The 12272-nt window shown below is 36.4% G+C and overlaps 1 protein-coding gene across 3 annotated transcripts in view; it reads right to left on the bottom strand.

Annotated features, from left to right (window-relative positions):
* Positions 1 to 12272, bottom strand: part of LOC136031999 (short coiled-coil protein B-like) — a 90775-nt gene that overhangs the window by 59380 nt on the left and 19123 nt on the right. For all 3 annotated transcript variants that reach the window (XM_065712064.1, XM_065712065.1, XM_065712066.1), the window contains exon 2: positions 1604 to 1715. In XM_065712064.1, the coding sequence (XP_065568136.1) occupies positions 1604 to 1715 (112 nt within the window). The remainder of the gene's footprint in view (positions 1 to 1603; positions 1716 to 12272) is intronic.

Genomic DNA, 12272 nt, shown 5'->3' with positions numbered 1-12272 from the left:
CCAACCTGGGCATTAAAATCTCCTAGCAAAAACACCATATTTCTACCTGGTACCCTGTCTATTTGCTCCTGTAACTGTAAGTAAAATTCATCTGAGTCACTAGTATCTCCATCAGTTGGTTCAATGGGAGCATATACTACTACAACTGATACCCTAAACTTTTTAGTCATAAAATGAGCAATTAGTATTCTATTATTAATACCTTCCCAGCCTAAACAAGACTTAGCAGCTTCCTTATTCATCATGAGCCCTACTCCCTGTCTATGTACCCCATCCTTCCTGCCTGAGTAAACAAATTCTATGTCACCTAATTTCATGCTTCCTACTCCTGGGATATGAGTTTCTGAAACTCCTAATAAATCCAGTTCAAACCGTCTGAATTCGTCAGTCAAAATGTCGATGCGATAGTCATTTTTTAACGTTGTAACATTCCAGGTTCCAATTTTCTTGTTCTTTAAATCTTTGAAATTATTTTGGCATCAGGAAAAGCAATGATCCCGGACACTAGTGCAGGACGGGGACCAACATATCTTCTCAAGTCTACACCAAAGCGCTTAAGCCAGCTTAGAACTGGACAGCAAGAAATCCCTGGGACCTCCAGTATGATCGGAGACTTTGTGCAATCCTGGGCCCATCTTGGTCACAATTTGGGTTTCAGCACTTGGCGATGCTATTCTATCAACAAGAGTCGAAATCCTGCACAGACAGTCCCAAGCCTATTACCTCCGACTCATTATATATTCATGCCTACAAATATGATGCTACTACGGGGAGGCAGCCCATAGTAGATAAATTAGCTAGGAAGAGGTTTTTCAGCCCGAAAACGCCCATAAAAACAAACCGAGCCCAGAAAATTATCCAATAATCAGAATCCCGTACGAGTGCTGTGTTGTTTACTCCATGATAGGAAATCTATCATGTTTTATATTCCTGAATAAACTAAAAATAGAAGCTATTGAAAACTTATTGTCACTAAACAAGGTTGTAGACAGTCTTTTACTTGAGGGGCAGGAGGGGTGTCAAAGAAAGGCTTCTCTACCAGAAAAGCATCAAGTCTATTTTGTTAGGACTTATAGAGCGATCAGTAAAAGGCAACACATTGTCCTTGGTCGTTGATATGACACTATGGACAGAAACAGGTAAAGATGAGTGGTAATACCTACTATATCAGCACATAAGGGATAGTCTTCCGTTTTTCCCATATATTGCTCCAAATGATGCTTAAGAAAAATGAAATTGCAGCCCAAAATGAAGTTTATGCATGTCCCCCCCAAAAAAAAAAACAACAACAAGAAGGCATAACTGTTACCTACGGGTTGGATTTCCATGTACCTGTGTATACATAGGTAACCATTCAAACAAGACTGAAAAAGGAGCAAAATTAAACAAAGGTTACAGCACTTTCTGATTATAGCATAGTTTGCAAATTAAAGCCATTGCTTTGTAAAATTGTATCATATATGATGCAATAATTTTGTTATTCTTTACATCTTGAGTAAACAAAGGTGGGTTTTCAAAGGAATACTTGCAACATGCTACTTTTGGTTTTTTAACTTCCTAAAACAGATTTCTGTGTGGTAGTGTTTTTTTTTTTTTCACTTACCAGCATCAGCATCAACTAATGGAATATTAGCTAAATATGATTCTACTTTATTTGAGTCAGGATCCTCTTGATTCAAACTTGGGTGATTCATATTTGAACCACTTAGACTTATCTATAAAGAGAAAAACAATCATGAAGTAAAACCTTAACTAGACGGTAACAAAATAACCATAAACAGAATTTTATTAGAAAAAAAAACCTTTCATATTACAGTAAGAAAATATCAATCCGAGGCTGTAGTAAAATAAGAAAACAGCCTTTCAAATGAAATGCTTCCCGTAACCATTTATAGCATTTGTGAACCTACTATTCTTTCTGTTAAAGAATAATAAAGAACCTGAACTTCAGCTTAAGTGCATCCAGGCACTGACAATAACTGGTTGTACCAGATTTACTACATCAGTCTTGACGTATACTTGATTGCTTCCAATCTTTAACCCCTAGGCAATATTTTTCGTCCTATTTTATTTAATATTTTTCATGTCAGACAAAAAGGTACATCAAAAAATTAAATTGGCTAGTACCCTAAAAGACCATGATGTTTTGGGATTATTTACGCTTACAGATCCAGGATATGTAAAGATAATTGACTCCAATAATAATAATAATAAAGATCCTCCAGAGCCATTGCTGGCGCATAGGGCGTCGAATCGACGTTTCAGTTGCTGTTTTTTTTTACAGGAGCAAGTAGCAAGCTTGTCGCCCAACCTTGCTGCGGCGGGGATCGAACCCTGGGCCCCGTATTGCCAAGCAGTGCACCAATCCACTGTGCTACAAAAGGTTATAATTGACTCCACAAGGATTAAAATGGTTCTGCCTGCTATCCTACACATTGGCCAGAAGATGGCCAAACAATTATTTACTGCTATCTGTGGCAAATTCTATCCAGGGAAGTTAGGCTAAATTAGGCGAATAGCCCTTGTGATACTGAAACAAATCTCATAAGTAAAACCGCAACAAGCATAAACATGTCAATGGAAGCAAGAACAGAGGTAAATTTGAACAAGAAGGATACTTATCTTCAATTTCGCCAGTGAAAAAGTGTTTTCGAAGCTTCAGATTGTGAAAATTTTACTTCTTTAGAAACACGTATGCAGCATAAGGTGCATGAAATTCAATGGATATATCACTAGTCTTTGGCCCAATTCAAACAATAGCCTGGTTACCATATACAATTTTAACAAACAAAAGGAAAACCAAACTGCACATGTGTGCAACCCCTTGACCCTGAAGTTGAATAACATAGTTGAATAGAAACTTTTCTTTCAAGAAAAAACCTTGAGAAGTATATCAGTCAGTGACATGAATGTTTACAAAGGACAAACAACTTTGTAAAAATTCTTGTGGTAGCTCTTGTAATTTTTGGTTCAGGCGAAACCTGACTCCAGGTAATAGTCTTTCTTATATTCCAAGATAAATGTGATGAAAGTAAAAAAAAGAAGAAAAATAAGATAACGAACAACATATAAAATCAGCAACAGCAACAGCAACGCTTAAAGAAATTTATAATAAAAGTTCTTGTGATATTTACCCAGATTTATCAGCAGTCAGTTGAACCAATCTTATACCAAACCATCTTCTAGACAACACTATAGTGTTTTTTTGTGGATGGTGAAGTCCTCCCTTTGAACGAGTGGCAGACAGTCTGGTTTTATATTATCAATTTTTCCCTTCTTTTTTTTTTTGATTGTATTAAAGCTTATTCCAATAGGCAATGCATAGAACACCACCTAAAAAAATCCCCCCTGACCCTACCCCAAGTACCACTGAAAACATTCAACCCCTTGGCTGGTCAAGTCAACTTTCTCAAAGCTCACATGAGGGGTCATTTAATAATACAATGGTGGAAGTCGGGGCGTATGTCACAATACAGGATGAGACTGAAAATGAATTTCAAGAGGTCCTATCAAGAAACTCAAAAAAAAGGAAAAAGATTTCACCAATCAAAAATAATACCCCTTCCCATAATCCAACATTCCCCTCACAAAACCTTGGAATTTACTTAAAAATCACTCCAGATACCCCCTTTGAGATAAAAAAGGTAGCTCTTTTGAGGGTTGCAATCTTTAAAATGTTAAAATCAATGTTTTCATTAAACATTAACCGTGATGGATCTCTGCTAATAGCCCTTCAAGATTCTAAATCGGCAGACATATTACAGAATTCAAAATCTCTTCTTAACATACCAATAAAATCTGTTCTCTGGTCCCCAAACCAAAACCCAACTAAAATAGTAGTGTATAACATCCCTCCAGAAATTCCTATTCAGGATCTAAAAGAAGGACTCTCTGACAGAACCGGTAACCCAATCCCAGTAGCTGACGTAACCCAATTGGGTAAACCAGATGCCAATGGCCAAAAGTTAAGCAAGTCTTTCTTATTCACACTAAGAGAAGAAAATAATAACCTGGATCAGATATTCCTATTTGGACAAAGGAAACCCCACAAGCCCTACAAGCCAAAACCTATCCAATGCCAAAAATGTCTAAGACTAGGACACACAAAAAACACATGCAGTGAAACATTACATGAATGCAATTCTTGTAAAAACTCCCACCCCACTGGAATGATAAATTGTAAAAACAATCAGCCAAAATGTATCAACTGCAATGGTCCCCACGATTCTACTAATAAAACTTTATGCCCTGTATATAAAAAACGAGCACTAACACTCCAAATAGCAACAGAAAAAAACATACCTTACCCTTTTACAGCAATGGAAGCAAATGCAGCACAATCACATCTGACCAAAAACTTTATGAAACCACCCAACCCTCTCACCCACAGACAAACCATTCTACCAAAAGCATCAAGCACCCCCAATAATACTCCTTCCTCAAAGCAACCAAGCTCACATTCCTATAAGAGAGGTTCACCCTGGACAAACCTTCCAGCCTCTACAAGTAATGATAGAATATCAGAATGGCCACCTCTCCCGAGTAGAAATGAATCAGAAGTATTAACGGGTATTAATCAAATTATCAACAAAAAGCCAGATGAATATCCAAATGAATTAACACCTAACATGTGCCTATTTATACTAAATTCTAATGCAGTACAGTCAATGAACCTAAAACAACCACAAAAAGCAAAAATAATAAGCGAATTGGCAAAGTTGTACCTACCCAATCACATGCATATCCAAGCAAAAAAAGATCTTGCTCTGCTCCTAGCAAAGCTAAAGATTGATACACAGCAAAATGAAAATTAAAACAACAAAGCAGCATATTTCAATACTTCAGTGGAATGTAAGATCACTTTCAGAAAATAAGTTAAATGAACTTTTATCTTTTATGAATAAAAATTCCATTGATATTGCTTGCCTTCAAGAAACCCATTTGACTAATAACCAACAAACAAAGTTTCCAGGATATACTATCCTGAGAAAGGATAGGTCTTCTCAGAGAAAAGGAGGTGGCGTAGCTATAATTTTAAATAATAATATTAAATTCTGTGGTATTAATTTCCCAGATTTTTCAAATGATGTTGATGTTATTGGCATCAATGTTTGGATAAATAATACAAAAACATACATATTAAGTCTTTATAACCCCAATGGCCAGACTACAGATGCCATGGATTTTTTCACTTATATTACTAATTCTAATATGCTAAAAAACATAATCATCTGCGGGGATTTTAATGCCCACAGTCTTCTGTGGGGGGATAAGCCAGCAAATAAAGCTGGTAAGCTCATTGAAAGATTGATTTCAAATAATGCCGATTTAGCAATTGCTACCCCTCCTAATCTAAATACATATTTTAACCCCAAAAGTGGTAAATTTTCAACTATTGACCTACAAATTGTTTCAATAAATATACTAAATAAAATTTATATTAAGAAAATTGAAAATCTATGCACTGACCATTTTGCAATAGTATCCTCTTTAAATGAACCAGCCAACATTCTCCCACATATCCCTAAATATGTCAACACCAAAGCAAATTGGACCATGTTTAGAAATAAACTTAATGAAGAAGTCCTAAGTTTAACCCAGAAATCTCATACCTCAGTTGTAACTGCTGACACGTGTGCTGAAGCTATGACATCAATATTAACAAATGCAGCTAATCAAGCTATCCCCAGAACTTCACCTAGGAAAACCATCCCTAAACACACCCCTAAAGCATGGTGGACAAAAGATTGCCAAATTATGTGGAGAATAAAAAATGCAACCAGGAGAGCATACCTAAGAAAACCATCCCCTGACACATATTTAAGTAAATTACAAGCAGAGGCTAACCTCAAGAGAACAATAACTAATGCCAAATATAATTATTGGAATAATTTTGCAAATAATCTTTCCAGAGAAACATCTGAGCCAAGAATACATAGACTTATAAGCAAAATCTGTGGGAAAAAAACATCCTCCAACCCTCTTATGTATGAACTAATGCATGAGAATTCCCACTATGATAACGACACTGATAAGGCAAAATTATTTGCCTCCCTTTTCTCAAAAAAGCTAACATCAAAAAACCAAAATATCACCACACAAATCATGACAAATCCTATTTACCAGCCCCGACCAGGTTCAGAATATATAAACCATCCCTTCTCGATACATGAATTGAATAATGCAATTCAGCATATCAAGGCCAATGCTACAAGTAGCTATGATAATATACACCCTATATGGATAAAGAATCTTTCCCCTTTGTACAAACAGGAGCTCCTAAATTGCTATAACCATGCATGGGCTACATCCACATTCCCTAATATCTGGAAATGTTCATCTCTCATACCAATTTTAAAGAAAAATAAACCTAAACATGACCCTCAGTCATATAGACCCATAATGATTACCCCAGTGCTGGGAAAATTAATGGAGAAAATGATTTACCATCGGCTGCTTTGGTTTGTTGAGAAGAATAATCTGATACCTCATACTCAAACTGGCTTCAGGAAACACCACTCATCAACAGATGCTTTCATAGTGTTAACAAATGCAATAAATGAATCCCTATCAAAAAATAATGTCTTAACTGCTGCATTCCTAGATTTTGAAGGAGCTTATGATAATGTTGACCACCAGATTCTATTAGTTAAACTTACAAACCTTGGACTACCCCCCAAACTTGTATCCTTCATAAAATCCTTTATAGAAAACCGAAGTTTCATTGTTTGTGTAGGTTCAGCCTCTTCACCCAAAACTTCAATAACCAAAGGCCTTCCGCAGGGTGCAGTCCTGAGCTGCCTCCTATTTTCACTTTTTCTGTGGGACATGAACCTCCCACATACCAATCTACAGTACGCTGACGATCTGGTATTATGGGCAACTGGCAATACCTTCGAGATTACGCATTCAAAGTTGCAAAATGCACTTTTCCAATTTGAAAAGTTCTCCCAAAAGTCCATTTTACCTACTGCACCCACAAAGTCAAAAATTATCCAATTCCACCATAAGCGAAATCATTATGATGCTAGGCTAACATTAAATGGAATACTTATCCCAGAGGACAATCAAATTAATTACCTAGGGCTCATACTTGACCAAAAACTAAACTTCCACCTCCACATCACAAATACAATAAAAAAGTGCTATAGAAAAACAAGAATAATTAAAAGGCTACTAGCCACACCTTGGGGCTGTAATGAAAAAACACTAATCCAATTTTATAAATCATATATAAGACCCCATATTGATTATGGCCTCATAGTGTATGGTGCTTGTGCTAAGACCCACATGCAAAAAATCGAAACAACACAAAATGATATAATTCGTCTTATATTTGGTCTTAGGAAACCAACAAAAACTAAGTTTCTGCTTACTGAGAGTGGACTATCACCAATAAATGAAAGAAGAAGATCTCTACTAATTAAGTACCTTACAAAAATTGAAGCCAATGATTCTCATACCCTGCATAACTGGTTAAGAAATCCATCTATGTTTAGAGGCGTTGCAAATGAATATGCAAATATCCAGAAGAAGTTCCCAGTGCCAGTAAAATCTATTGCACCCACACTCCCCCAAACCCCCCCTTGGAGTTGGTCAACCCCCATAATAAAGACTGACTTCTCAAAGTGGACCAAAGAACTTACCCCCATTTCTTTTATTCAAAAAAAAATTGCCGAACTAAATAATGTTGCTTATAAAAATTATTTCCAAATTTTTGTAGATGGGTCCAAAATAAATGAGAAAGTGGCAAGCGGAGCTTTCTTCCCAACCCATAATATCGCTTTAGGAGAGAGATTACAAGATAATTCATCTGTAATGTCTGCCGAGCTAAACGCCATAATCATGGCACTAGATTTCCTCATGGTTAATTAATATATGAAAGTTAATATTAATAATATTATAATATATTCTGATTCTTTGTCAAGCCTAGAGCTTCTTTCGTCAGCTTCTCAAAATAAGATGGATATTGACACATTTCTTTGTCTTAGGATTATTGATATTTTTGCTTCAAAAGGTATTTTAACTCATATACAGTATATTCCAAGCCACTCAGGTATAATAGGTAACCATAAGGCAGATGAAATAGCCAAAAATGCTTTAAATATTGACCAGCCAAGTGGGAGACCAATCCCCATTAGAGATATTTACCGCTGGAGATTTACAGAGGTACTGATAATTAATAAGAATCCTACCCCATCACCTTTCCCAAGTAAGCACCTTTCCAAGATTTATCATAGGATTCGGTCAGGTTCAAATGGGCTAAATTTTCAGGCATTTTCATATCAGATTCCTAATTCAAGTGGCGAAGTTCCCTCGTCCCCCCTTTGCAGGTCATGTAATCTTAAGAATGAAACAATAGATCACTGCCTATTTGAATGTAATATGCTGACGTCTGCACAGTATACCCTGCGACGTAAAATGGTAGAATGCTTCAAACACCACAAAATTCCACTAACAGCCAAGAGTCTTGCTGACCATACTCTCCCGCAGAGCACAGAGATCAATATATACTCTCTTATAATTCAACTGCTGGTATCAAAAGATATACTTCAAGAAATCTGAGCAGATACAAATCATACAAGACAAACCAGCTCCATAGCTCTGTCGTTCTCACAGAGTGAGCCAAAAGGAAAAGGGCTAAATAGTATCAACTGAAAAGCCCGTCTGCTGAATAAGGAGAAGAAGACCTTTGAACAAATGCTTAAAAAGTTTGAGCCTGTTTGAAAAAACACAGACCTTTGGGTAAAATTGGTGCAAACAGTATTACTGGCTTTCATATAAAAGTGAATATACCACTTGATGCCTTTTTTTTTACCTTTTTTGACCTTTGTTAGCAATGAAAAAACAAAAAATCAATATATTACTTAGGGCTATAAGTTATTAAGGGGCAAAGGGCGAAGGTAGTGGCCATTATATTTAAAAGGAGTGTTGAATAAGAGCATAATTGCCTTAAATTGCAGCTTGGAGCAATCTAAGAATTATTAAACAGGGTTTAGCTGTCCTTTTTATTAATTTTTAACTAGAGGAAAAACATTCCACTTGATGCATCTTTTAACACTATTTCAAAATATTCGAACTGCTACCCTTACAAATGCCCCCCCCCCCCAAAAAAAAAGAGCCCTAGGTTAGACACAAATTTCTTTGTGTCTAAACACTGCCCTAGATTAGACACAAATTTCCAGATCTTGTGGGGATTTGTTTCAAATGGACTTTATGAGACAAGCTGTTGAGAAAGAAATAATCCCAAAAATAGCACAAACCTGTAAAACCATCAAATTTGTGTAATCTATATAGCCTAGGGCTGTATGCACTCTCATTTGACAAGGTAGCAATTAGCAGCCTATGTTTGGAAATAGCAGTGAAAGGTGAAATGGATGCTATCCATTGTTTCTACTTTTCTATTTTTATTCTCTCTATTTGCATACAAATTTTCTCTTAAACTCCTCATGTTAAGGTCTAAATTCTTCCTGGAAATAAAAGGATATTTTACCCAGATTTACACAGAATTTACATGAAAAGAGGCACAAGAGGAAACCTTGTCCCTATGGTCCATGATGGAAACTGACACCCTTGCCAGGGGTCGTAAATACAGGCGGAGGAGAAAGAAAGCCCCTCAAATGCACACTTAGCAGGTCCATTGGCATGCAGACAAGCCCTGTGAATTACAAAACTTATCCTAGCATTGCATTCAATGGCATGGTGATACAAAAACAATCATGGTAGGATCCTCTATATGAGGACAACTACACCAGGGCGTAAGATCCAGATCCATTGGCATTGCCCCTGCAAGACTGGGAACCTTAAACTCAGCTTTATTCCCACTTGAGGAGTGGCGCCACTCAGGGAAATTATAGCCTTGTAACCAATACATCATTTGCATAGGATTCTGATTAATGGACAATTCTTCTGAGATGGGTCTGCTCTGGTGGGCGTGACAAGGAAAAAAACTATTCCTAGCTGATTTATTGACTATGGGTTACCTCTTCATAGAAGCATTATATTTGTAGGCAGGAATATATAATGAGACATAGGTAATAGGCTTGAAACTTTCTATGCAGGATTTCAAATCTTGTTGACAGAGGAGCATCACCAAGTGCTGAAACTATATTGCAACCAAGATGGGACCAGGATTGCACAAAGCCTCCATTCAACTGAATGTCTCAGGGACTTCTTGCTGACTGGCTCTAAGCCACATCAAGCACTTTGGTATAGACCTGAGAAGATGTATTGGTCCCCGCCCTGCAATGGTTCTGGGACCATTGATTTTCCTGGTACCAAAATAAATTTGGCGATTTAAAGAATACGAAAATTATAACTTGGAATGTTGTGACATTAAAAAATAACTATTGTATTGATATTCTGATTGATAAATTCAGACACTCCAAAATGGACTTATTAGGAGTTTCAGAAACCCATATCTCAGGGGTAGGAAACATTAGATTAGGTGATAAGAAACTTATTTACTCAGGCAGGAAGGATGGGGCACATAGACAGGGAGTAGAGTCCATAATGATTAAGGAAGCTGATAATTCCTGTTAAGGTTGGGAAGGTATTAAAAATAGAACACTAATTGCTCACTTTGCGACTAAAAAGATTTTACCTATTGTTTCACCTTTATATTTGTTTGTTATAAAAAGGCAGTGTGGTCTTTGTTGCTAATTTTGCTATTTTTTTAAAAAGTACAGGGTATCAGTCCTAGTAGAATATGCTCCTGTAGAACAAACAGACAAAAGACAGTAGTGACTCAGATGAATTTTACTTACAATTGCAGGATCAAATAGAAAGGATTCAAGGTGGAAATATAGTGTTTTTATTAGAAGATTTTAATGCCTAGGTAAGTAGAAATAGGGGTAGATGGTATCCTAGTCTAGGCAAACTTGGTGTAGGAAAAGAAAACAAGACTGCAGCATTTTTGTAGCTATAACAATCCAGTTATGACCAATACAGTATTTTATCATAAAATGACCTATAAGTTAACATGGTATCCACATGATGGCAAGACAGCTAATCTTATGATTACACTATAGTAAACTGAAGACTGGAAGGATCAAAACAAGATCTTGGGTGACAAGATCTTGTTGGTGGACAAATGCTTAAGGATTGAATGATTGACTATGCACTTGAATATTTTGACAACAACTGAGTTCAGGCTAATTGGCCAATAATTGTTAGGCTTTGAATGGTTACATTTCTTGAAAACTGGTGTAATGTTGGCTTTTTCCTGTCTGCTGGCAGCTCCCTAGAAGTAAGTGATTTCTGGAAAATTTTCCTAAGCAGTTCTGCTATAATTGTTGTAGTTTCTTTTAATAGCCTGGGGTGTAGGTTATCAAGTCCTGGTGACTTGTAAAGTATCTAACATCTGTAGATGTCTGAGAAACTCTGTGAGCAATAGAGTGATGCTATCCACTGGGGTTTTTACAATGTATTCTGGTGAAGGAGGTAAAGGACCAATGGGTTCAGTAGTAAAAAAAAATAGACACAAATTGGTGATTTAGTGAGTTTGCAAGCTTATTAATGTCAGCTATCTCTTCACCTTCCCCTGTTAGCAGTTTCCTGATGCCTTATCTATTATGGTATTGGCTAGAGGCATATTGACAGGATTTCTTTGGGTTTGTCTTAGCTTCATCTGCAAGCTCAGATTCAAAGCCTGTATACAAATTGCATGTCAAATTTTTAAGTTTGTTCTTTTTTAGAGTTTTATCTCTCTTGATTGTTTAAAGATGTAGAATAGCAGCTGTCTAGAAGAAAATATGCTAAAACCAAAAGAGACGTTTTTAGATTTCCAATTTTATGCTTATTTTTATGATTGTGTACTGGGGATCAACTGTAAAAAATGCACACAAAAGTATCAAAATTAGCAATCTAAAAGTCTCTCTTTTTGTTGTAGCATGTCTCCTTTGTAAAGCCACTATTCTAAACCCTTACCTTTAATGGTAGGATAGTATTACTGTACAGTTAGAGCTGCTGAGAAGCAAACAATATAAATTTTGAAATGACTTTAATGAAAGGTAAAATTCAAGACACAGTCCTGTGGTGGCACAGTGGATTTGACCTTAGCTTGGTAATATGGGACCAAGAGATCAAATCATGCAGCAGGAATGCACTGCAGGGCCAACGCAGGGACCATAGTAGTCAAGAAGCGTTGTTAATTCTTAAATAAATAAATAAATTCAAGACAAGCTACTTTTTATTATCTTGGAAAGAGGGTAAAATTCTAGTTGATTGACTTTTGGCTATCTCAGAAAGGTGTTAGGTTAGGAAAATGAAAC

The sequence above is a fragment of the Artemia franciscana genome, chromosome 10 (genome assembly GCF_032884065.1).
Source record: "Artemia franciscana chromosome 10, ASM3288406v1, whole genome shotgun sequence".
Taxonomy (NCBI): Eukaryota; Metazoa; Arthropoda; class Branchiopoda; order Anostraca; family Artemiidae; genus Artemia; species Artemia franciscana.
Note: the sequence above shows the minus strand (reverse complement) of the source record. Positions and strands in the feature narration are given on the sequence as shown.